Raw genomic sequence first — 27,084 nt, forward strand, 5'->3', positions numbered from 1 at the left:
ATTACCAATTATAAATATAAACAATATGAAATAAATTAGATGAATATATTAGAATATTAAAAAGATCAAATAGTCTCATATAGTAATGTCATGCTCTCTCCTGCTGCTTGTTTGTGTGCGTAGTTTGAATTTTAGGTAAACGAGCTGCACCTGTTAAACATTTTATTTTTTTTCTATCCACTAAATTAATTTATCACTGTGATCGATACGGTGTCAGAAAATAAGCACAATAAGCTAAAACATCCACTGAAATCACGCCTGGAAGCTCCGATACAGCAGGAGGCGCTCTCAATCCGGCTCAATGCAGCGATGAAGAAGTGCTCCCCGGACCGGAAGTGGACTGTAAAGTTACGGGCTTCTTCCTTTCCTCCGGTTTGTATTTCGTCAGCCACGAGATTCCAAGTCCAGCAGACAGAAGAGTTTCTCCGCAGAGCTTCAGGAACATGGGAGACCCTGTGACCGAGTACACGGCCCGGCTGCAGCAACAGGTCAGTGGTTAATGCGAGCTGCAGGGCTAAATGCGCGTCCTGCCGCCGGATAGCAACATTGCAAAGTTCCGCCAGACCTAATGAAAAAAAGTACTAATTTAAAATTTTTTTTGCCTGTTTATTAAATAGGTGCAGTATCGATCAAACCAGAAATGCTTTGTTTGAATATCTATGCATTAGTGTCAAATTCGGGTTAAGTTTGTTAAATCAAACGTGTCTTATTGTAGTCAGAGGTCCCTTTGATTTGTTCTAGGACACTGCTTTGACAGCACATGAAGAAGGAATGGCATGAAGAGTTTTTAGTTGTTAAAGAGCTGTGCTTCGTTACTGTAAGTCACATATGCGCCGGACTTACCAGATGTGATTGGTTATTACCTGTGTACAGTGGAGCCCAGAAAGATGAGTGACTACTGAAAATGAAAGGAGGAGTTAAATCGGAAGATTTTTAAATTGAGTCTGGCGAGAACATTTTTCTCTATTTAACCCTGGCATCAAACTTATTTTTTCAGAAAAATAAATGTTTCACCCCACTGTTTGGGAGCTTGGAGCTCCTTTTTTTATGATATATATTATGTATATGAATCAATAAATGACCCCCCCCCCCCCACCCCCAGCGGTAATTGGTTTGTTGCACAATACAACAATGCACAATAAGGACAGATGTGGCAAAACTACAGACATTCTGTACTTAAGTAGAAGTACAGATAATACTGTTTTAAAAATAAAAGGGAAAGTACCAAGTCTGAAATGTACTCAAAGTAAGAAAGTAAAAGTATCTCCTTGAAGGACCTTTTTACCGCCTGTTTTAATGCAAAGCTAACTGAACCTTGTGCTTTATTAACATAATGATAAAATAATATCAGTCGTTGGGAATACAAACTTTTTAATTCTAATTGTAGTTTGAATCTGAAGAAAAATAAGGAAAATAGAAGAAAGCTGTATTTTGTGTTACCTACAGTGTGGAGGGTGACTTTGCGTTTAAACAGGAAAATGTGTCCAGTCAGGCGTTAAAGTGGATTCAGCAGGTGGAGGAATCAGTTGTAATGCCTCTGTGTGGGGAAAAGAATCACAACTCATAATAATTTCTATTGAGAGCTCCAGTAGATTTTCTTAGTGTACAGGCTGTGATCAGCTGACCTGCTGCTCTCTGTGGATGTACACAAGTGAATTGAACCAGATGTGAGCAGATGTTTCAGTAGTCGTCCTGGCTGATTTCCATCCTCTACACTGACAGTACACTGTTTATGCTGTCTTTATACTAGACAGTATGAAGTTAATATGAAAGTGGAATTCAGTCAGAATCACAGCATCATCAGCTAAACTTCATATGAATCTCTGCTACACTTGATGTGAGCTAACTGTGACCATGAACCCACAGCCACTGTGCACCAGTCACACACTGTTCTTCACTTTAAATCCACCACAGTGCAGCAAACTAACCTGTTTATCCTGCACTAACCTGCAGAGTCACATATGTGAGGATTTTCATGCAACCTTTAAATTACAGTTAGTCTGCCTCAGTTTGTTTACTGGCATGTTTCACAATATGAAAAAACATAATGTCACAAGTACAGACCCAATATCTGAAATAAAAACGTGAGCAGTCCTTACCTTTAAATCTAACCATTAAGGTGGTGTTTGCTGCCCTCAAGTGGAGATTAAGCAGGTTTTTAATACACTTTGAAGACACATCAGATTCAAAGGTGTGAAAAAAAAACCATGCTGGATATCTAACCAGGGCGTCAGTGAGCTTGTGCTCAGTCTGAAGTTTACCCTGGTGGCGTTGGACGGGCTGAAACATAACGTCTCTGAGGTGTTCTGTTGGACCAGGCGAGCGTTGGGGGTTGTCTCATCGTTGCACCGATGGTTAACATCATTAACAGCAAAGCAGCTGAACCTGATTAATAACCTGATACTAACTGATCACATCAGTAATTCAGAAGTTTAACTGACTTCCTTTATTCTTTTGGACAGTGTATTTATACCTGTACCACTCTTTAAGGCCTTTCTGAAATAGTTCCCATTAACAGGTAAGTAAACACGTATGATGGGAAATAGGTGAGCTTAAAGAGCGCTTGTCTTTCTGGTTTGCAATGAAAACATTTCTTGCATCAGCTGTTGTGCACACATTGTAAAAAAAAAAAAATTCTTTCAGTTTTGCTTTGGTGTACGGTGCGCACTTTAAAGACTTGGAAGGTCTGCTTTGTTATCACTTTGCTGGTGTCCTGTGGTGTGATGTTGGTGTGTAACCAGCGCGACCTGAGCTAGACTTTAAAAGCCACAACAGCCATCTGTTTGTGAACTCCGAGGCTCACTTCTGTTCAGTGGACTTTAGGTAAAGTTGTTGGTTCCTAATTTTCCTTCTGTTTTGTGTGGCGCTTGCTAGTTGTTGCATCTGATTTTGGACACGCTAAGCGATGAGACTCTTTTACTGAATAAACTGAAGAGTAAATTTGATGTGGGTGTTTTTGCATTTTGTTTTCAGAAGACTGCACAGCGCAACTTGAGCTGCTGGAAAAGGAGTAACTTGCTTTATTGTTTGATAAGAAGTAGTTATTAATTACTCAGTTATATGGTGTACTAAAGGTTGTCCTTTTAGTGGAGTGATAGTTTTGTATTTTCTTATTTTTTTACTTTGTTGCAAATTTAAGTTTTGAATTCAGTTTAGTTTCAGTTGTTTTTTGAAAGCAGGTTTGCTTCATTTTCATTTTTATTGCTTGAAACGTTTAATTTTAGTTTAGTTTTTAATCTTTCACTTCTCTCTTTTGAAAGCCGTTGACTCTCAGTCTTGCAGACATTGAAATTCCGTAAAAGCCTCATCAGCTAAGCTCTAACAAATTTTACAAGATTAACAAGTTGAAAAACTAAATGTATATTTTTTATTTTATTTTAGTTTTCCAAGTTCACAAATTGTTTAGTTTCACTTGAACTCTTATAGAAAATGTTTTTTTTTTTTATTTTCTTAACTGAAATGTTTTTCACATGTAATTTTAGTGTAAGTTGGCTATATTAACTTTGCTGTGCACCCTGTCAAAATTCTTAAAATGTATTATTAACTTTTTATACATTATACATACAGTTATTATTTGCTCAGCTCTCTCGCTTACCCACCTGTCCACCACGCATTCGGGAACTCATTAACTTCCTTATTTTCTGTTTATTGCCTTAAAATGGCTTTGAAGATATATCAGCTACCTGATCTGAGAAGATTTGATCGGAGAAAGTCCACTGGCAGGTTTCTCTGCTGAGTCAAAACATATATTATGTGGGTTAAAAAGAATGCAGGCATGATCCTGCAGATGTTGTTTAGCTGAAGAAAGTAAAAGTGAAAGTGTCTAATCTCACGTAACCCAAGGCTGTGTTTTTTTTTTTTATTTCTTTTTTTTTCTAATAAACAAAAATGTGTTTAAAGTTGTTTAAAAAAAACAGTTTTAATTGAAGTCCAGACGTAGGTCTTAAGTGCTCATAATGACATTGATTCATTTGTTGAATTAGGTTCCTTGTTTTATACTTGAATGATTCATGGTCATGTTAACTGGCTTAGCACATACCCCAGTAAAAATGAAACAGCTAATATCCAAAGAAAAATATTTTTTAAAAATCAGGGGTGGCTCAAGACTTTTGCACAGTAGTTTACAAATCTCAAAAACACACCAGTATATAAGAGATCAACAGTGAAATACAGAAACAGAGTATAAACTGTTAAAGGTTATGAATGTATGTGTCTTTATAATTCCTGAGGTGTACCACAAGGTGTTGTACTTGGTCCTCTTTTAATGATCATTTATGTAAGTAATAGAGGTAAAAATATTTATACTGATACAGTTCCTTTAAAAATGGTATTTTTACAAAAATGGACAGCATGTAAGACCCTAAAGCATTTTCTCAGGCCGGAACTTGGGGTACAAATATTTATTATTTATAGGAACGTGTTAAAGCTTTTTTGTACATTTCGAGCAGCTCCAGTGGAAACTTTTTTCCTTTCTTTTCTTCTTGAAATATTTTGATGTATCTAGGAGCAAGAGATCCAGCGTCTGTCTGCAGAGATCAAAAATCTTGAAAACTCACAGAACCTCAGTCCATCTCCACGCCTGGAAGAGCTGCAGGAGGAAAACGCTCGACTCAAGTACCGCCTCAACATCCTGAAGAAGGTGAGTGACACTCTGCTGAAAAATGTCCTGAGGCATTTTAATATTAACCTGAGAAAAGCAGATTGATGAAAAACCATTACACCTTTCTGTCCTGTCCTCAGAGTCTGCAGGAAGAGTCACTGAGTCACCGCGGCAAAGCCATGTTAAACATCAACCAGCGACTTCAGGAGGTCTTCGGCGAGGCCATCCGGGCCTCCTGCCCCGAGCTCGACAACCCGCCACTTTCCATTGCGCCCAGCCAGCAGGCCAAGTTTGGGGACTACCAGTGCAACAGCGCCATGAGCATGTCCCAGGTTAGACCGCCACGCCCGAAAACTGAAGAGTTTATGATTAATGGTTTATGATGGTTTGTTATGAATTATGATTGTTATGGTGGCTTGTTAAGAATTAATGTGCCTTATTTTCATTTCTGGTTGCTTATTGTGATTTATAATAGCTTACTATGATTTTTCAGTTTTAAAAGCTGCAGCTGCATTGAGTCAAATTAGAGGATTGTCTTTGAGCTGTGCAGTGTGTCCTGGTCTCAGCAGGTCAGATTAAAAAGCTTTGCTTCAGATTCTTTAAGCCAGACTGTCTCTGGCTGTCGGGTTGCAGATGCTGAAGGCGAAGGGGACAAAGATGAACCCGAGGGAGATCGCAGAGAAGATCATCAAAAATCTTCCAGACAACGAACTCGTCCAGAAAACGGAGGTTGCAGGACCAGGTAGAGACTCCGCCTTTAATGATGACTGTGTTTGGAGACAAGACACCGCGTCTTATTCCCATAGATCTTAATTCAAGCATTTATTTTATTATAATTACAATTATACAATTATAGTAACAGGAACGCTATTTAGTTCCTGTTTCTCTTTAAACTTTATTCTTCCTCTACCTTATTATTCTTGTTGCTCCATTTCTTTGCTGGTTAACTACTCCCACAGTTTTCACCATTCAAATTTTAAACTCTTCAGCTCTTTCTGCTAATGCCAACTATATCTTTTGGTGCTCATGACTTTTATACTTTTTGAAATATTAAGCTTTTTATGCAATTTTTTGGCCCATTGAGATGAATGGGAACACATTACAAGTGTGATCGCTGATTTAGCTGGCCGGGGTGAGCTGTGTTTTAGCTCAGTGAGATGAGCAGCCTTTGTGAGAGCAGGAGGGCCGGGTTTGACTCTCGCCCATTGCAGCATGTTTTCAGCAGAATGTTCAGCTTCTTCGCCTCTTTTCAGCAGACAGTTCTGCCTCTTCAGCTGTTTTTGGAAGCCGATTTCCACTACACGGCATTCAAACTGCATTTTCGCAGGAAATGCAACTTTTTCTAGTTTAATTTAATTTAATTTAGAACCTTGTCAAATGTGTACACATTTAAATCATTCTTTGTTTGTATAAATATTAAAAGAATTTAAAAAAAAGAGTAAATAAATGACTAAAAAGTGAGTCTAAAAAAAGTAGTCTCTTTCAGGTTTCATCAACATCTACCTGCAGAAGACATTTGTGTCTAAACAACTGAGCAACTTGCTGATTAACGGAGTGCAACCCCCACCACTGCCATCCAAGAAGAAGGTCTGTGCACATGCTGAAGTTATTTTCCCGCCTGTTTTTCCTTTTCAGTTAAACTCTGAAGTCTTTGATCCCTTTTTGAGCTTTTGATTTAATTATTTGTGCCTAATAATCTGGTAATCAACACAGTTTCACGCACATTTTTTCTACTCCTGGTTCTGTGTGATGTCAAAGAGAGTAGCACAGAGGCCCCGCCCATCAGCTGTTTCGGTCCTTGCCTTTCACAATTAAATTCCTCCACAAACACGCACACACAAACAATAAGATAGTTTATAGAGGTACATCAAAGCAAATTACAGCAGATTTCAGGTTCACATTTTAAATATTTTTTATGTCGTGAAAAAGAAAATTCAATTTTTTCGTAATAGATCAAATATTTTCATAAAACTTCTGGACACAGAGATGAGTTGAGGAGCTCAGTTTAATATAGCAGGAACCAGAAAATGGACAGATTAGATTATTTTATTAATTTATTTATTTCAGTTACAAAAATAAACAACTACATTTACTCATTTAATTATTTTGGTGCTGTAAAAGTCACATGTTTACATTTATCTGTGTGGAGTTGAAATTATTCATATAAAGTGTGACATTAAAAAAAAATATGTGTATGCTCACAAAAACAGAGAAAAGTAAGAAGAGGAGATGGAGGATGTGAATGAGGGAGAATCCAAAATAAGCTTTTTCTATAGAGACAGAAATTAATATTAATGCAACATTCAATTCAATTCAATTTTTTCAATTCAATTTTATTTATATAGTGCCAACTCACAACAGCAGTCGCCTCAAGGCGCTTTATATTGTACAGTATACTCTATAATAACAGATACAGAGAAAAGCCCAACAATCATATGACCCCCTATGAGCAAGCACTTTGGCGACAGTGGGAAGGAAAAACTCCCTTTTAACAGGAAGAAACCTCTGGCAGAACCAGGCTCAGGGAGGGGCGGGGCCATCTGCTGTGACCGGTTGGGGTCGCAGAAAGAAGATTGCTTTTAAACAGTGACAGGAAGTAAAAACGCGTGTTTGTGCTTTAGAGCGGATGTCAAAAAGTTTGATTAAATACGCTAAAACGGCACTGATCAAACATAAAATAGGCTTATTATGAACCATGAGTCATGCAAAGCTGCTCTGACAGAGTCCAGGAATAAAAATGTGGAGCAGGTCTTCTTGAGTTCTTCTGTGATGGGTTTACCTGTCTCAGCATCTGCATTTATCAGGTCCTGTGTGTTTGTGTCACATTCAGGTGGTGGTGGATTTCTCATCTCCAAACATCGCCAAAGAGATGCACGTGGGTCACCTGCGCTCCACCATCATCGGGGACAGCATGTGCCGATTGTTTGAGTTTCTGGGATACGAAGTCCTCAGGTCAGCTTGGCCGCGCTCGCTGTGTCGTAGCTGCGAACGTTAAAAGAGCTTTCAAGAAATAAAATCTAAAAAGTGAGTTTTTATTTTTGCAGGCTGAACCACGTGGGGGACTGGGGTACCCAGTTTGGGATGCTGATCGCCCACCTGCAGGACATGTTTCCGGACTACCTGACCGTCTCCCCTCCCATCAGTGACCTGCAGGCCTTCTACAAAGTCAGTTCATGCTCATCCTGTCTCTGTGTGTGATCAGGCTGCTTTTGGGAAAATCCCACATGGGGTTAGGACCCTTTAAGGTTTTTACCCCAAGTGCAGTTTTTTAACCGTCATAACTTCATAAGTACACAAGATGCTCACATGAAACTTTTAGGGCTGAAAAACATTTAAGTTCTGTGAGAAAACAGGACCAGTCACTTCAGCTCAGACACAAAAAGACGTGGCTGCCGTTGTTCCTTTAAGCCAGAAAGTTGACCTTTCGTGAGCTCTGACTTGCTTTGAGCAGCCACCTGTCCCACATGGTGATGCGAACCCTGAAAAATTTACCCAGAATGCACTTTTTGAAGTTTCTGCAGTCATGACACTGATCAAATATTCGGGTACAGACATTAATCTTTTGCAGCTTAAACGTGTCTTCAGCCCTGAAGGTTTCATGTCAACGTTTCCTGTAACTGTGAAGTTGTTAAAGCTCAAAAATGCTGCAGAAATAAGAAAAAAGCCCCAAATTAAACCGACCCTGAGGCTTCTGAACATATTCAGTGTGAGGGGAAAATGTTCTCGTGGCTTCATTAGATGAACTCGACTTATTGTGTGGGAGACACGTTTTCTCAGATTTGACTGTAACAGTGAAACGAGGGAGCTGACGGTCTCTCTTGCTCTCGTTCAGGAGTCAAAGAAGCGCTTTGACACGGAAGAGGAGTTTAAGAAGCGGGCGTACCAGTGTGTCGTCAAACTGCAGAGCAAAGAGCCGGAGTTCATCAAAGGCTGGAACCTCATCTGCGACGTTTCCAGGAAAGGTACGTCGGGTTGAAACACCCGTCCCTGATTCAGAGCCGCTGGGCTTAAATTAGTCATGTGACACGAGGATGAGTTGAAGCTCCTCCCCCTGTTTAGAGCTGCCCGTCTACCTGTGACAGGTTTTAATTATTTCTTTTTTTTAATTTTTCCAGAGTTTCAGAAAATTTACGACTGCCTGGACATCAAGCTCATCGAGAGAGGAGAGTCATACTACCAGGACCTGATGGTTGAGGTGGTGAAGGAGTTTGAGAAGAAAGGTCAGTGTGCAGCAGGTCAAAGGTCACGGAGGGCATTTCTGAGCATTTAGGGTTACCAGAAATAGAGCTTATTTGTTCCCTTGATCACACTGACTTGGATTTTCATAGAAATCTTTATAGAATCACTTTTCCTCTTTCAGTAGATAATAAAGTGCAGCCTGCAGTACCTGAGTGCCGCCACCAGGTGGAAGCATTGCCTCATGAATGTTTGGTGCCCTCCTGTTTTTATCTCCTCTTCCTTTTTGGACTGACTGGACCTTCTTTCTTTCCCCTCTCATTAAACCACCCCCATCCTTTTAAATCTCCACCCCAGGCCTGGTGGAGCTCGACGAGGGTCGTAAGGTCGTCTTCCCCCCAGAGCAGCCCATCCCCCTCACCATCGTCAAGTCAGACGGGGGCTACACCTATGACACGTCAGACCTTGCGGCCATTCGCCAACGAATCTTCGAAGAGAAGGCCGACATCATCATCTATGTCACTGACAGTGGACAGGTAGGTGGAGACACGACCAGAGAGGGTTTGGATTTAGCTCTAAGCTCCGTCTCTTTCCTAACCATGATATTTGGAGGGCGTTTCACTGGATTTGGGTGTGTTTTCCCCTCCAGAGCACGCACTTCCAGGTGGTGTTCGCCGCGGCTCAGCTGATCGGCTGGTACAACCCCAAAGTGACCCGGGTGGAGCACGCCGGCTTTGGAGTGGTGCTGGGGGAGGACAAGTGAGTTCAAAACACGCTCTGACAGTAGAGTTTGTTTTTCTGAATCCTGTTTGAGGGCCACAGGTACCCGACTGTAGCCAGGCATGACATCACCGGGTGGAGAGTCCACCGGTTAGGTGGTGCTGAGCAAAGGCGTGGAAAAAAAAAAAAAAAAAAAAAAAAAGGGGTGGGGCATTGTCACTGGGACAAAGTGTGAGTGGGGTTTGAAGCACCTGAGGTGGATCATGTGACAACTCTGAGGTTTAAAAGGACCGCCTCCTCGGGGACAGCCAGCCACCAGTGCGACTCTGTCAGGTGTTTTAGTGTCAATGGCGACGACAGTGTTGACCGCTCACGAAGCTACGTCGTAGTTTCTACATGGATTCAATGCAGAGGTGTACATTAAGGTTAGGTCCTGCCCTTGGACGACGCCCACTGCCCACTTATAACTCCGCCCCTGACCTCATCCTTGGATGGTCCTTATTTATGTTGAGGTTGTGTAGTTTGTCCACCAGAGGGCGCTCTGCGACGGTTTTGAAATGCCACAAACGTAAACGAGCAAATAAATAACTACACGTAACAAACACTAAAACAATAAAACTGTTTTTATGGGTTTTAAAGAAAAAAAGTCTCTAAAGCCGACTTCAGATCCGAGGTCTCCGCTCGACAGACGGGCAGGCTTCCTGTTTTTCCTGCTGCTCACATGAAGGCTCGTTTTATTTCTTTTTAATTTCTTTTTCTGCATTGATGAATCAAACGCAGGATTTTCAGCCACTGCCCCACAAACAGTTTAGTCGTTTGCAGCAAATCGCAGAGCCTCCCTTACTCAGCATGTCAGGAGGAGGAGCAAGCGCAGGAGGAGGAGCAAGCGCAGGAGGAGGACAGCAGAGATGAAAAAGTTCAGCCTCAAATCATTGAGAGAAAATACAGGCGTGGACTCAGAGTCCGTGTTGTTATTATTCCTTCCTCCTCTTTCATCTTCTTTCCTTGTCTCCTTCCTCCTCCTCTTCCTTTCTTCTCGTTCTTCTTTTACTTGTTTAATTAAACTTTTCTCCTCTTCTGTTTAACACCTTCTCCTCCTCTTCCTCCACTTATTTCCTCCTTCAGTAGTGCTCGTTCGCTTCCTTCGTTTTCTCCCCATTTGCGTCTTCCTCCTTTATTTTCTCCATCTTTCCTCTTCATCTTCTTTTTTTTCTTCGTTTGCTTCTCCTCCTCCTGTGTTCCTCGTCCTTCTTCCTTTCCTCCTATTTTCCTCCTTCTCTTCCACTTATTTCCTCGTTTTCTCACTTTTTCTTCTGCCGCTACTTTAACTTTTTCTTTGATTTTTTTTTTTCCCTTTTCTGGAGCTTCTCCTTATTCTTGTTGTTCTTTGACATTTTCATTTCACTCGTCCTCCACTGTCTTTATCTTAAACCTTTTCCTCCCATTACATTTTCTTCCACTCCTCCTCCTCCTGCTTTTCTTGTTTCTTCTTTTATCTGTTTGCAGATTCCAAGTCATCGCGTTCAGAAACTTTAACACCTCAGATATATTTTTCCCGCCGTGTTCCCGTTTTTGTCGTGCAGTTTGAGCGCTGGAGCGCCTCGTCTTTGAGCTTGATCTTGTCGTCATGTGAGCAATCGCTGCGCTCTGATTGGTGAGCAGATTTGTGATTTGACCGCTTATCTGTCACGTTGTTGTTTATTCCTAATCAGTCGACCTGAGAAGAAGCGCCGGGTTCAGGCGGCGGGCTGACGTTACGCTTCGCGGAGGCCATAACTAAGTGCCGCTAAATGCCCCGTGGTAACCTGAGGGGGCGTAAATTGGCCCCACTATGTCTGCACTACGGCAGACTCCATTAGAAATTTATCACGCTGTTCTCATAATCGCTCATCCAGACAATAAGAGCTTAACGCAGCCACGGGGGGAGCCGTTATAGCTGCGAGTAAACAGAGGAGGGAGGGGAGGCGGGGGTTATTAAATTTTTGGCTCATGCTCGGCTTGTAATGCTTAGCTGATTTGCTTGATTGTACAAAATGTATCGCCCCGAGGCGAGCAGAAGTAATCTAATAGTTTTGCTGTCATGATAATTATTGGAGACAGGAAGTGGAACCTCTGCTGGTTCAGGTTGGGGATGTGAAACTCTGCAGCGACTCCGTTACTTCTGGTGCCCCTTCAGGCGTTTTCTAACCTGCTGTCCTCGCACTGAGCCGCTGTTTCTGCCGTTTCCTCCTCAGGAAGAAGTTTAAGACTCGTTCTGGAGACACGGTGAGGCTTATGGACCTGCTGGACGAGGGACTGAAGAGGTCCATGGACAAGCTGAAGGAGAAGGAGCGAGACAAGGTGAGGCTGCAGACACGGCAGCGATGAGTTCAGGCTCCACATGAGAAACTGGGACGGCCCTCCACAACAGTCCCAGTTAGAGAAACTAACTGGCCAACGAGCATTTCGACTTAGATATGATTTCCACGAGATGACGTAAGTAGGTAGGGCTGTGCGATATGACCAAAATCTCATATCCCGATATTAAGACATCTATCGTCCGATAACGATATAAATCACAAAAATGTAACATTTTCTGTAAATTCTGTGAATGTCGGGCAGCTCGACTTGCGTGAAGTGTTTCCAGCTGGGCGTCGCGTACCTGGAGTCGAGTGTTTTAACTGATGCATGAAACGATACATTTTTAGACATAGGTTGTAACAGCCGCCGTTTTCTTTGTGAGTATTTATTACACAGCGTGCTGCGGGGAAAAGCCTGTTCTAACGTTTGAGTCTAAGGTTTATTTTTTAGCACCTGACGGCTCTTTTTTGTTACTCATCCGTAAATACTCTGCATCTTTCACGTGATTCAGTTTATTTTGAAAAGTCTCAACAGGATCTTGAGCTTTATTGTGAAAGGTTTATGTGGAAAATAAACAAGCGGACACGCGATGGTGTTACCGTCGTTGTTGCTAATGACAACGCATAAAAACCGGTGCTTGTCCGTCTGTAGTGTGGTTATATTAAATATAAGAGAAAGAGAGAACTCTAATAAATTAATGTAGCCACTACAGTGACCATCAAAACCAATGACTGTAGAAAACAGCTACAGTCATTGATCAAAACGATCAAAAAATATTGCCGTAAACAGTTTATTTTGCGACACTGCGAAACAAACAATAGTGTAAAATGAAACTATAGACGTTTTTATATCGTCATCCGATATATATCGTTATATCGAACAGCCCTACACGTAAGCAAGTATATTTCTACGGTGGCCCTGAGAGGTCAAAAGCACTCCAACATAAGAAAAGCAAGTAAAAACACAGTAAAAACACGCAAACAGGCACAATAAGAAGGTAACAGGTCAGATTTTTAAAGGAAACAATATTGGAAATTGGATATTTTGCGAAAAAGCAATATTTTCTCATCTTACATCATAAATATGCTGTAGTTTTCAGGGGCCGTATTATGAAGTGAATTAATCACACTAATAATGATGATGTCTTTTTATTATTATCAATAAAAATGTTTTTGGCCTTAACTATTATAAAATGGATACAATAACAACTTGCAGGCCTGGTGACCTTAAAACGAGCTGTATCTAACTTTTTTCTCATAATCACTGTTCAACATAACTTTCAAAAGGAAACGTCACGTTCTTTGGACCCGGGTCGGTCCACAGCCCGCTGGACCCGACCGAGAGTAACGATTAGATATTTAAACGAACCCGTTCAGACAGTGGCAAAAAAACGTGACGTAGTTTAAGCGCTTCAATGCGGATCACTGGCCACAAACAGGAGGAATTCTTTTATTTTTGAGTGATGCTGACAAATCAAACAAATCAAAAACGTGTTTACAGTTTGGTACTTCGCCTTCAGATTAAAAGCCCAGGTTATCAGTGGGAATATCCCATTGGATCTTTAAACTGACCACACCTGGGGTCCCAGTACAGCCCAGTATGGGGTAACCAGTGTATTCTGAGCAGGAAGAGCCGGTGCTACTTCTAAACTTGTGCCTTTAATGTGTGGTGGAGGTGAAGAGCTCAAAGAGGGCATGAAAAACAGATCAGGTTATAAACCGGAATGATAGTTTTCCTGTTGTTGGCTCATCAGCAGACGATCAGTGTGAAATTCACCAATCAGAGACAAACGGTTCTGCTCTTGTTTGGATTAATGACTCAAAACAGCCGAGAGGAACAGTGTGTGCAGAGGTTTGAGCTCACACATGAGCAGAGGAGGATGAAGAGACCACACAGGGCTGAGAGGATGAAGGGAAACAGCCGGGCGGTGGTGTTTCAGCCTCAGTCGCGTCTGGACGTGATGAGAAAGCTCCCGAGTTTGGCTCGCTCCGAGCGGGATGAGAGCGGAATGAGAGCAGGAAGAATTAATGGCTACTGTAGAGCGAGGTGGTCATTACTGTAAAATAAGCCTCGTCGGAGCGAATCGAAAGCCGGGCGCGGGGAAGAAATAATGAGCGACTTGCTGGACAGCGTCCCTCGCCGCTCCAAACGTCTGCTTATAAAAGATAAAATATTTGAAACAGAATATTGATATAAAATCATCATAATAACAGGAATTATTCCAGCAGACTGTAACCCGGGAGGGAGAATAAAAAAAATAAAAAAAAGGAAGACGCACTGAGGAAGAGGGACGTGGTTAGTAATAACTAATGATAAAAAACTGACTGGTAGGGCTGCTCAATTAATCGAATTTTAATCGTAATTACGATCTGGGCTTTCAACGATCATTAAAAATGACTGAGCCGATTATTAGCTCCTCCTCTCGCGCTGCTCCGTGTGGCAAATCGAGCGCACCTCTCTGCGTTTCGAACACGCGTCACAACAATTAAGAGGACCCGAGGGAAGCTCGGAAAGCTAAGCAGAAGTTATTTGGAGAGGAGAGGATGATGGCTGCTGCAGAAAGAATGCCGTTGGTTGAAAAGAGGTAAAACGACTTCGGTGGTGTGGAAACATTATGGGTTCACGGAGTCAGACGTGGATCAAGTAGACATAGTGTGGAAACTTTGCTACGGTGTCGTAGCTGCACCACAGAGCAACACTACAAATTTATTCAATCATTTGAAGACCGCTCACAAAGTGACACACGATCAAACAATGAAGGAACATAGAGAAAAACTCTCGACAACACCTGCTTCATCCTCACAGACCTCCATTCACGCTACCCTGTACAACGCGACTAAATATCCCACCAGCTCCCAGAGACACACGGAGATAACAAACGCGGTAACGTTTTCCTCGCCAAAGACCACTGCTCAATTAACACAGTGAACAACCAGTATTATGCAGGATTTTGAAGTTCACTAAACATAGATGTTTACATTTTTCATTTATTTTTTATATTGCAAACATTTGCACTGTTATCAGTATTTGCACACTATTTTATATTATTTTTTGACCTCTTTAAAGCCATTATTCAATACATTGTTATTGTTAAATAAATATCGTCAAATAATTGAGATCTCAATTTCAGTGAAAATAATCGTGATTATCATTTTTGCCATAATCGAGCAGCCCTACTGACTGGTGTGTAAACACAGAGGCAAAGTGCATCATGGGAAACCAAAGGTGGGCAGAGGTTAGTGGAGGGTAAAAGGGAAGCGGAGTTCAGCAGATATTCTGTGTTAAATGAAAGTTTTTGCACAGATAAAGCAGGAAGTTGTGTTTCATAAACTTCCTGACTCTCTGCTGACTGCCTCTGAGTTTTGACTGATGACCCAGCGATCCCATTTCAAGCCTCAAAGCTCAGACGAATGTCAGACTTCACGTTTTTTTTATCTTCGGTGGATTGAGCATTTGTCAGCGGAGAGTCCTTCGAGTCTTTCGAGCCTCGAGTTGTTTATTTTCCCTTTTCTAAAGTCATTCTTCACAAAAACAAACTTCTGCCAGCGTGTTTTCCCTCCTCTCTGTTTCCTCAAACCAAACCACGCCGCCGCCACCCGGCCCTGATCCTCCATCACCGGCTCGCATGGACCTCGTTAAGAGCTGCTTGTTTGGTTGTTTGGAGGTGGGAAGTGTTTCCTGCCTGATTCAACTCAGAGAATACCTGTTTACATCCTTTTCTTCCCTCCCCGGGCCATCGTTAGCCACTCTCTCCGCCTTGCACAGCGAGACTCTCGACGTTCCTGTTAATTTGACTCGCCGTGTCTCACCTGCTGGTGCTGAGGTGTTTCTGTGATGTTAAACTTGCAGGGAGATTTTCTTTTTTTTATAGAGAAGAAAAACAAGAGAACCTGACCCGGTTAAGTTATTATGTGGAGCACTAGGTGTGGTGCAAACAGTCGGTGACTTTCAGTTGAACTGCAGCGATTTTAATGCTGAGAAGGTTGCGGGGAAGCCGGTGCCAGCGCCGCTTCCCTGTAGGCCTCTCCGGCCTGGCGCTCCTCGCTCCGTCTGGGTCGGTGCCCACGTCTACCATCTGCTAACCCGGCCTCATTAAAAACAAACCCCAGCCGTGGCCTCCGTGAACCTCAGCCCGCTCTCTAACACTGCTGCTCCTTCATGTTTGTTTTCAGCAGTTGTGATGTTTCACACTTTGCTCTCTCCTCATTTTTTTGTGTCTTCTGTGTTCGGTGCTTTTATTTCCTGTTATTTTCTGGCCCTTCCTGTCTCATCCTGCCCCGTGTGTCACACACATCCTGGCCTCTCAGGCCCTGACCTGTCCTTTTGTGGCTGTTAGAAAAGCACCTTTCAGACCAGACTGTAAGAATTTTGATCCTCGCTGCAGGGACTGAGGGCGATTGTTGAGTTTACAACTCAGTTTTTGGGGTTTTTTAGCTCGTAGTACGGAGCAGGAACCTTTCTGAGCACGACGGGGCTTCTCCTCATTCTAGCTCCATATTTTTATTTGTGAAGTAGCTTTGCATGATTCACAGTTCAAAATAATCCTTCAACCACTTCAGCTGTTCATTCATTTTCTCCATCAGGCTGAAGCGCCGGGCAGGCATCAGGCGGTGTTTATGAATTAAATTCACATTAAAACCACAGGTGCCTCTACAGGTAACCTCAAGTTCAGAGGTCAGGTTTTCTGAAAAAGTCACACAGCTAACGTACGTTCAGCATCGCAAAGGCGTGTCACTGACAAACACTCAGGCTGTCTGAGATCGATTAAACTGGTCTGAGAATCTGCTGGATGTATATGTAACAGCTCGGCTGATTAGTCGCTCTAGTGACTCAGCTTCAGCCTTATTTTTCAGGCACGTGCATAGAAACGCTAACGTGTTACCAGGTTGAGTAGAATATTAGTCATAAACCCCTTTGGTCATAAAAACATCCTGCTGGACTCTGAGGGTCTCAGAAAGGTTTATATTTATGATTATTTTAGCATTTCTCATTCCTGGTTCTTGGTTTTAATTGGATATGGCAGGTGAGGTCACTGAAGCACCCCATTAAGCTGTACGACCTGGTAATCAGGTGTTCTAGACCTAACGACACTAGATCCTCTAAAGATTCTAGTATATATTTTACTTTATATACTTATTTTTATCTTCGCCTTTTAAAACAAGAGTTGGGTACACAAGTTTGAATTTATTTAGGATTTTCTCTAATCTACACTCTGTAATGGTTGCTCTTCCTGTTACTACATCAAAATAAGACCATCAGTCTTCCTCACTCAAGTTTCAAAACAGCAGCTCCACATATAAGCAAAACTTACTCCAAAGATGTGCATGTAATCTGAGTATATGTCAGTATAAACACATCAGAAAAATGGATCAGGCCTGTTTTATGTCACTCACCCTCTTCTAAAGAAACAAGTTACCACTGGTTTTGGAGAATCACTGCGACCCTTGATCAGGATATCTCATTTAAAAGAAATAATTGTGTATTAGGAGCAAAAAATTGTGATAAATATGTGAATTTCTGCCTAAATACAAGGAGAATTAAAATAAAGTGCCTTTCTTTGATTAGACGAGTAATCAGTTCGCCCATCTTTGGACCAGTTGTCGAGTACTTCTGGCTCCAGCTTATTAAACGTCTGAATATGTCTTTAAGGCTATTTCTTTTCTCCTGCACTCTTAGAGTAGAGGCTTCTCAGTCTTAGATTATAGAGGCTTCCCTTTAAACTCTCAGAGCTCGCTCTGTTCTGCTGTAATTCAATAAAGGATCCAAGATTTTATAAAACATTGAAGGTTTGTCCTTGAATCAGGAGGTCACAGCTACCAGGGGGATGAGATCTATTGTTTCTTTGGAGCCACTCTGAGAGCTCAGCGAAGTAACATACACCTTCTAGTACTAAATAAAAGAACATCAAGCCCCGTTTGAAAGATGGGATTAAGATTCAGGGCAGAATGCAATGAAAGGAGGGGAAGGCAGCGTTTTAAAGATTCATATTTTTATAGAACATTTCGGAAATTTCCACTTCAGACTTTTACCCTCGACACTTTTGAAAAGATGGGACAAAAATGAGTAAACCTTGTATCTGCTGCAGTAATTTTGAAAACACATTGATGTCATTTAGAGGCTCTGCAGCAGGAGGGGGATTTGAATTTAGGATTTGGTTCATAAATGGAGTGAAAATGGAAGACTCGGCCGGGAGACAAATGTCTGTGAATGCCAGGATGATTAAAAACACTTACTGCAATCATTTCATAAAATATTTATGTTTACATTTTTGTATTCCAGAATCTCAGAGCCCAGAATTGTTCCACTGCTGGGAATAATTACAAAAATTCAACCATTGTAGTTGTTGAAGGTGGAAAGTATTGACGGAGACCAAAACTGTATTTTATAGCGGGCTGTGAACAGTTTATTACGACTGTAAGGTTGGTCGTCTTAACATGGCAGTCTATGGGGACTGACTCACGTTTGGAGGCGGCCTCTAGTGGACATTAGCGGGACTGCAGGTTTTAGTACTTGATTTGTCTTTCTGTTCAGGAAAAATAAGCGATCGCACTGAACTTGGTCACATTTGTTCGATGTTGTAAACAACTGGTCAACCAGAGGTTTACACTCGACCACTCACTGGTCGACCACTTCGGGTCATAAGCTGATTGCACAGGTTGCGTTGTGGGAGGCAGCCTGTCTACAAACAATCACAGTCCACCTCACTGCAGTCACTCTCAGACTCTTGGATCTAATTTAGAAAAGCAGAGTGATTGCAAACTAGAGTTGGGCGATTGGACCAATATATTGACTATCGGCGGTCGTTTTTTACAAGGGCGATTTATTTATTTGCCCATGAGTAAGTTTGCTAATAATAATGGAGCTAATAGAAGCAGTCAACAGAAGAAAAAAAATTTAGTCGTGTTTGAGTACTTTGCTCGGACTAAACGTCTGCACAAGCGGCACACCGCTTTGGTTACATCCTTAGGTTTACCTCTTTCATCTGGTTTAAAGCCAAAGAAATCCCACATTGGCAACTTTTATATTTTTTTTAGTGCTGTCAGCGTTAACGTGGTCATGACAACTAATGCGATTAACAATGAACCCATCCCGAGCTGACAGCACTAATTTTTGGGGGGAAATTAGTTCGTCCATGTTTGGACTTCTTCTGTGTTGTAAATGCACAAATCGGTCTGTGCATGATTACATTGCTCCGCCCATCAAAAGTCTGTGCATGCGTGAATATATCGCCCATCGTCAATTATTGGACTGATGCTTGTCAGTTGTAAAATATCACCCAACCCTGTTGCAAACTCTCTGAATATACGTAGTTAATGTGAATTTCTGTTTATGTAGACTGCAGGATATTTTCACAGTTCATTTCCATATTATCTGAAAAAAATCAGAAGCTAGACCATTGTCGTCATGGCAAATCGGCCGGAAAAGCTTGAACCCGGTCGTAGATTGGGCACTCTGTGCACCAATGCTCATAGAGCCAGAGTCACATTACATAACCAATATTCCCATCATATTTATCTATGTTTTTTCCGAGCTCTATTTTGGTGTTTCAGTCAAAGCCATCTCAAAATGATTTGAAAGTTCAGTTGATTGTACATCACAGTGGAAACAGCTGGAGGAACAGACGAAGGGCAGTTTGTGTAAACGTTGGAAGTTTCTACAGTGGAAAAGTGGCCATTTGTTCCAAACCTGTCCTCAAATTTAACCTGCCCATTACTCGCAGCCCTGTTTTCACCTCCTGTGCCATTAATCCTTGTCCTGTCACGTCACTTCTTCTATCTGCTGTGTTCTGCTTGACTGCAGTTTTTTTTGTTTTTTAATCACTATCATGAAATCTTCATAATCCTCCTCTTCACTCCCTACGGTATCAAACACGTCACACACAGATTCAAGGGAAGGCTATGACTCGATAAGTCAATTTAATCTCTGCCCGAGGATAGTAAATTGGTTTCATTATTTGGATTAAATTCATCTCACTGGTTTAACTGTTGGAAGCAGAAGGTGAAGATCTGCCTTCAGTAATTACAAGCTGATTAAAACGGCACTTATCAGCATTTTTAATGCCATAAAGCACGGCGGGCGAAGACGGCGATGGGGAGAGATTGTCTGCTTTAATAAAAGAAAATCTTCTTTCTGCAGGTCCTGACTCCAGAGGAGCTCACGAAGGCTCAGAGGGCCGTCGCGTTCGGCTGCATCAAATACGCCGACCTCTCCCACAACCGCAACAACGACTACGTCTTCTCGTTTGATAAGATGCTGGACGACCGAGGCAACACGGCGGCGTATCTCCTCTACGCTTTCACCCGCATCAGGTCAGGGTTCACTACAACTTCTAATACTTTGGAATAAAACAGTTTAGATAAAAAAGATGTTCCAGCACACAGTCAGGCACACAAGGATACAAATAGCATGTAGATTTAGCCTGACGAGTCCTGAAGTTTAGAACAGTCTGGGTCTAAAATGAGCGTGGACCAATCGGAAGACCTGATCTGCTATACAGCCCTAAAGGAGCTAATGGATCGTCGAGTGTTTGCAACCTTACTGAAGTGCTCATGAAAACTGAGGTAAATTAAAAATGTGTACTCAGGGTTCAAAGTTATTGGCTGACAGGAAAGGTTTGAAAATCTTAGATAACTGGATGACGAGTCTGGGCCGAGTACGAGAACCTCCGTTTTTCCAGGAGTTACACATTTAACCTCGGTGGTCCACTCCATCCTGTCTTGTGCCACCTCAGTCTTCTCCTGCAGTCTTGGCATTTCACGGTCACAGAGACGACCTTAGTTAGTCTTGGCTTCACTTTACACCTGCAAGATTCAGATTCGGACTAAATCCAGAGATAAAGTTAAAAGTTGCAGCTTTGCACCTCTGCAGCTCTTTTCACGCAGCCCATCAAACCCAGTGTAAAATAACGAGGGACGTCGCTGCTAACAGACTCTTTTAACAGTAGTGACTGATTAGTTTATATGTAGTAATCAGTGTTGGGTAAGTTACTTTAAATTAGTAACTTAGTTACATTACTAGTTACTTCTCTAAAAAAGTAACTCAGTTACTTCAAGTTACTCGTTACTTTCAAAGTAACTAGTTACTAGGGAAAGTAACTTTGGTTTTACTCAGAATTCTCTTGTTAATGTGTTGCTTCTGTAACTGGATACCCAGCAAGACTGCCAGTCTTCTAGCTTGCTTACTTGCCACAAGTGCACTGTGCCACCTACCAACTGAAAGGAAAAAATAATGTGCACATTTCCACGAGAGAAATCCCACGCCTGGACCGTCGTTGACCCCCGCCATGATTCTAGCCTGCTTTTTACATCAACACAAAAACTGCGGTCGTGGTGCTTTTGATTGTACTCAGAACTTGGAAATTCTGCCTTCTGAATAGGAAGATGTAGGTAACACCAGACTGCAGATGAGCTGCATACAGAGCTGGACTTGGACAAAACAATCGTCCCAGGCATTTTGACTAGAGACCGGCCCGCCATTATAGGAAAAATCATAAAGCCTTTGAATGAAAATAAACACTGTTGTGACAGTGATGTACACTGTTCTGATGGTATATATGTATCAATCTATCAATCGTTTGTTGTAAGACTCAGATAATTATTTAATAAAAGCTAGATATTTTAAATGAGAATAATAAAGAAAAGTATTTCCTTGTCCCCTCCTTTCCCTGTTAATGCCCTACCTGGCCCCCTGGCAACACTTTGCTAGACCCGCCCCTGCACAGTTACCAGCTGTCAGCTACGTAGAAAAGGATCCTGGTGTTATTTGTCTCTCAGAAACAGTTCATAACTTCCCTTCAACTCATTCATGTCACCTAAAAGGTAAACCTGTTTCTCCGTCACCTGTTCAGCTCTGATGATTCAGTAAGGACATCTCCTGGTTTCATCTTCATGTTTCCCTCTCACCAGATAACCAAACCGATATCATGACCAGCAGCTTTACAGCTGTGGCTCCAGCAAACATCAGCTGATACTAGAAATTAATATTAAATAAATTCTAACAACAGCTGATCAAGCTTAAACGTGCTGCTGTTGAAAAGCCGATCAGCTGATCATTGATCAGTTTCCTGATTGAAGTAGAAACGGGAGAGAATGAGAGAAGAAGAGGCAGCTGTGCAGCTTCAGCTTTGTGTCTTTTTCATTGTAGCTGAAGTCCGGGACAAACTGTGTTCCTTTTCACCTCAGTACGAAACGCGTAATATTTTCTCTGAATACCAGACGATTCTGTTTTTTACGGGACGGTTGGCAACTCTAATAATTAACCGTATGAACAAAATAAAGTTCAACATCAGTAACATAGCACCCACCCAGCTGTATAGAAACTCCGTCATGCTAGCTAGCACGCAGTACGAAAATGTCAGCATAACGAAAATAAACTCCACCTAAACTTGGTTTATATCTGACTCAGATAGACTGCAGGTCATAACTTCTTACCTGAAGTTCAGTTCACCTGACACGCGGACCGGCGGCCGCTTCGGGTCTCTCCTCTTGCCTCCCTTTTCCTTCATCCACCTGCTGGCCTCCACCACTTGCTAATGTTACTGACTCTGTGGAAGCTCCGCGATATCCACCACCCGAAGTAACGAGTAACGAGCCTATCTAAATCCCAGTAACGAGTAACGCGTTCCTGGTTTTGGCATAATAACTAGTTACCGTGCTCGTTACCACAATAATAACGTAGTTACTGTAACGCGTTACTTAATAACGTGTTAGTCCCAACACTGGTAGTAATGCAGAAGCCGGTCTGTGTAGTAATCTGTTCATCGGTTATATGAACTATTGCTTGACCCTGAGTTTAGGACACTGAAACTATCCTGAAAGTTAAATCAAGTGCCTCCATTTTTCTCGTCTGTGTCCTGTACAAGAACCTCCCATCAGCACCAGTATACTTTCATTACTCGTATCAGATCAGCCTCGCCAGACCCTCCGCGATTGCTGTGGCTTGGGATTAGTCTTTGGGGTATTTCCACTCAGTGAGACCCAATTTGTCTTCACCCTTATCCCCTCCATCGACTGAGCGTCTCCAGGCTGCACAAGAGCTGCGCTGATCTTCCTCTCCAGCTTCCCGGAGGAGTTAGAGTCGGGGTGGCAGAGCGCCCGGCAAGGATTGATCCCCTCTCTCTCTTTTTTTTTTTTCCCCCCTCCAACCGGGAGGGGTGAGCGGGCTCGCCCGAGAGGATTCGATGTTCCTGCGTTCAGTCAATAGAGCACTCAGTGACGGCAGCTGCCCCCTGCTGTGCTGTTCAAGATTCAGAGAAGAACAAGAGAGAGAAAAATGGACAGAAGCAGAACTTAAAACTCTGTCCAGTTTAAATGAACATGAAGGACAAAACTGAGCTTAATCAGTGTTTTGGGAGATGTTGGGTTTCCTCGACATGAAACCCAACATCACTTCTTTCATGTATTTTCCTAACATTGGTTTATTCATTGTTGAGGTGGAGGATAAAAAGAGAAAATAATGAAGTATCAACAGGTCATTTTTACCCCTCTTAAAAAGCATTTTGATGAGCCGGCTTCTGCTTGGTTTGATTGGTGGATAAAAGATGGATCGTTATTGGAGGTTTAAATGGGAACACGATGGGATAACTGTGGCCGACTGGATGCTTGGAGAATCAGACTGGTTTGACTTGTTTTATAATATTTTTTCCAAAGCCCGAGTTCTCGTCTTATCACCAACAGGAGATCGGGGATGTGTGAAAGGGTTTTGGTGACCAGTGATGTGGAAACTGTAGAAGGTATTTGATTGATATTTAGCTAACCACTGCGTCTCTCCCTGCTTTAAACATCAAAATCAAAACCATCACGAGTAAAAGCCAGTTAGTCTTTGAGTTGAACTGATTCATGCCGATGTTTGGATAAGTAATAAACAGTTTTAGGACTTGGTTTGTCCATCATTTGTTGCTCTGATATTCTCCTGAATATCACTGAACAATTATATTTGTTATCTGCCTTTAAAATAAGTCTTTGTTGGGCTCTTCACAAAATCACAACTGTTTCTTACATTTTTTTAAACCGCTGGAGATCATCAGGTGTTGGTTCTGAGCATTTTCATGGTCCTTTGTAGTAGATTTACCTGTCTCATAACTATTAACTCTTTGAGGCTATAGGTGGTAGACAGCAGAGCCCTCCCAGTAGTTTTCTTTTTAGCCTGGACTCTTTAACTGGGTTTTTAAACGTTTGTTTTCCTCTCGCAGGTCTATCACTCGTCTGGCCAAAATTGACGAGGCCACGCTGAAGAAGGCGGCAGAGACCACGGAGATCCTCTTGGACCACGAGAAGGAGTGGAAGTTGGGGAAGTGCATCCAGCGTTTCCCGGAGATCCTGCAGAAGATTCTGGACGACCTGCTCCTCCATACGCTGTGCGACTACCTGTACGAGCTCGCCACCACCTTCACAGAGTTCTACGACAGCTGCTACTGCGTGGAGAAGGACCGGCAGACGGGTGAGCTGGGTCGAGGTTTAGATCAGTTTCAGGGGGACAACTCTCTGGTTGGTTGTTTAGTGCATTCGATGATCATTTTTTCTTCACTTTGATTTGAATATTCAGAGTTTGGTTTGATATGACGTCCTTACCTCTCAGAATGCGCTTTTACAAGTTACTCCAAGTTGTGTTTCTAGTACTGGGGGCGATCGTGGCTCAAGAGTTGGGAGCTCGCCTTGTAATCGGAAGGTTGCCGGTTCGAGCCCCGGCTTGGACAGTCTCGGTCGTTGTGTCCTTGGGCAAGACACTTCACCCATTGCCTACTGGTGGTGGTCAGAGGGCCCGGTGGCGCCAGTGTCCGGCAGCCTCGCCTCTGTCAGTGCGCCCCAGGGTGGCTGTGGCTACAACGTAGCTTGCCATCACCAGTGTGTGAATGGGTGTGTGAATGGGTGGATGACTGGATATGTAAAGCGCTTTGGGGTCCTTAGGGACTAGAAAAGCGCTATATAAATACAGGCCATTTACCATTTACTTGAATTCTTTGGTTTTCTTTTCTGTCCTACATTGTAAACCAAAGTTGTCCAAACTTTGAAATAATAAACTTGGCATAATGTAGTCAGAACAAAAGTTTGAGCCAAGGTCCTATTGGACAGCCAAAGGATCCAGACCGACTGTTTAGTATGAAGCTGCAAAGAAGGGTTTGAATTTTCGACTTTTCACTGTTGCTTTTGCAGAAGGAATCAATCTGTTGCAGGTCGTCAAGAATGAATCCTGATGAGAGAGAGAGAGGTTGTCTGGACTGTTAGTTTCATCTGAGCTGAGGTCTGACTCATTGTACAGCCTTCCTGCTTACAAAGAGATATCCCACGGCTTATTAGACTACACCAGTGTAAGGTCATTCAAGCCCAGAGCGCCTTGCTGGTGGGTTTCTTAGATTTACTACGGCAACGTTTCTTTGTAATGACGTTACACGGTATCGGGCTGTTTATGATCTTTTTTGGAGATGGACAAACAAAGGCTGAGATTCTGTGTGCAGATCATAGAGCGGCCTTGCTTTCAGTTTGAGATTCATGTGAGTTTGTTAAAGGAAAGTGTTTGCTGAGAACAAAAATCCCAGGAGGCGACGGCTGGAATTCTAAAAATCTTGGAGAAAAGCGTCTTGACTTCTTTAAGTTGCTTGAAGACCAGCTTGACCTCAGGAAATCATATGATAGGGTGGGGGTAGCTTTCACATCGGGTTCACCCGAAACCTTGGATGACTGTGACCTACACCCGTTTTCACACCTTGGCTCGTGTGATTAGGTAGAGGATCAACAGGTGGTTCATGACCCTCTTGGGGGACACTCCCCTAGGACTTAAATCTGGGACTCTCCACCATTTGACCCTAGAACTGAAGACGCTTCATGGATGAGAGGTGAAACGTCTTCAAGAAACTGAAAGAAGTCCAGACGCTTTTCTTTCCAAGCTCCTTAGAGTACCATGACCTGGATGATTGAGAAACTTCTCAGATGAGAACAGTCGCCCTCTGGTGGTTGTTAAATAGAATACAGCTTTGAAGCACTTTGCTTGGTCCATTCTCATCTTTTAAACTGGCAGACTTCGTTCAACCTGTTAGTAAGAGTCACCTAAGAGTAACTCCACCTTCTTGTTGAAACATGATCACTGCTGGCTTCAACAAATCGAGATGGTGAAAATAGTGAAATTGAACCTTAGAAATGGCGATCCACAGATCGGTGTGTGTTTAATTACGAAATGGAAAAAAAACCTTCTCCTCTCTCCATCCTTGACAGCGCTGTCACCTCACTGCACACCAGGATGTCGGCTTGTTTGGGTCCACCGTCCACGTTCACGCCCCTTTAACGACCTGTCTGTGTAACGCTCCTCTGCTGCTCATTACCGACTTAATTTCTATTGGATTTCTTCTCCGTCTGACAGTGCGTGGCTGTCACGGCTGCTGCGTGTGGATGCAGATGTTCAGGTCACTGATTTTTATTTGATGCTGCCGGGTGATGGCGGCATCATTAATCGCGCCCTCTGACCTTTTTGTTGTTTATTAGTCTCGCTGTCTAGTGCACCTCTGACCGCTTCAGTCTCACCTCTCAGTTTATTATTCTTTCTTTTTTCCGTCATCGCTGCCTTAATTTTATTTAGTTTCAGTATTTGTATCTTTTAGCTGCCTTGTTATTTCTTACTCTCTATATAAGGACAAACCAAATTTTAAAAAAGGATAGTAAAGAATAGTCACCAGCTTTGACCTGTCGCAGTGTAATCTGATGGGCTTTTTCTATAGGAACCAGAGATGTCTCTTTGCTCTTTATTGTAAAGAAAGGTGGATGACTCGAGTACAGTCCTGTAGTCGTTTTTATCGCATTTAGTCATGTAGTACCCCAAAAATGGGGGAAAAAAGTCCTGTTAAACACTCGTGGGATTGGTTTATGCAAAATCCATATTTACTGAAAAAATTATGCGATAGTTCATGAGATATAAACTCTCTTTGATTCCTTCTGTTTGTCTGTTTTTACTTTTTCAGGTGAGGTGATCAAGATCAACATGTGGAGGATGCTGCTCTGTGAAGCCACTGCAGCCATCATGGCCAAAGGCTTTGACATCCTGGGTCTCACCCCGGTCGAGAGGATGTGATGTCCGAGTTCAGAACGAGGGGAAGCCTGAAGACGAACCTTGGCAGTCTGAACTCAGTGAACCGGAAGAGATATTTTTCCATAACACTTATTAAATCAAACACGGGACGGGGAAATCATTGTGTTCGATTGATTTATTAATGTCTCATGTGAAGGATCTTTTTATTAAAGGGCGATTATGAAACCAAAATA

General features: G+C 42.4%; 1 protein-coding gene across 3 annotated transcripts; it reads left to right on the forward strand.

Annotated features, from left to right (window-relative positions):
- The first annotated feature begins 331 nt into the window (after nt 1-331).
- rars1 (arginyl-tRNA synthetase 1) lies at nt 332-27,084 on the forward strand. 3 transcript variants are annotated; one of them, XM_019364045.2, is made up of 16 exons: nt 2,690-2,823; nt 2,974-3,010; nt 4,505-4,639; nt 4,741-4,932; nt 5,234-5,342; nt 6,087-6,187; nt 7,431-7,552; nt 7,645-7,765; nt 8,433-8,562; nt 8,716-8,820; nt 9,134-9,312; nt 9,426-9,535; nt 11,731-11,836; nt 19,973-20,145; nt 24,027-24,274; nt 26,784-27,084. In XM_019364045.2, the coding sequence occupies exons 4-16, from the start codon at nt 4,780-4,782 to the stop codon at nt 26,891-26,893; spliced, it is 1,767 nt and encodes a 588-aa protein (XP_019219590.1). In that variant the 5' UTR covers nt 2,690-2,823; nt 2,974-3,010; nt 4,505-4,639; nt 4,741-4,779; the 3' UTR covers nt 26,894-27,084. The 3 variants fall into 3 exon arrangements, with proteins under 3 accessions (XP_003454001.1, XP_005472371.1, XP_019219590.1); XM_003453953.4 differs by lacking the exons at nt 2,690-2,823; nt 2,974-3,010 and adding an exon at nt 332-488; XM_005472314.4 differs by lacking the exon at nt 2,974-3,010 and having other exon boundaries at nt 2,677-2,823.

Source organism: Oreochromis niloticus, linkage group LG10 (genome assembly GCF_001858045.2).
Source record: "Oreochromis niloticus isolate F11D_XX linkage group LG10, O_niloticus_UMD_NMBU, whole genome shotgun sequence".
Taxonomy (NCBI): Eukaryota; Metazoa; Chordata; class Actinopteri; order Cichliformes; family Cichlidae; genus Oreochromis; species Oreochromis niloticus.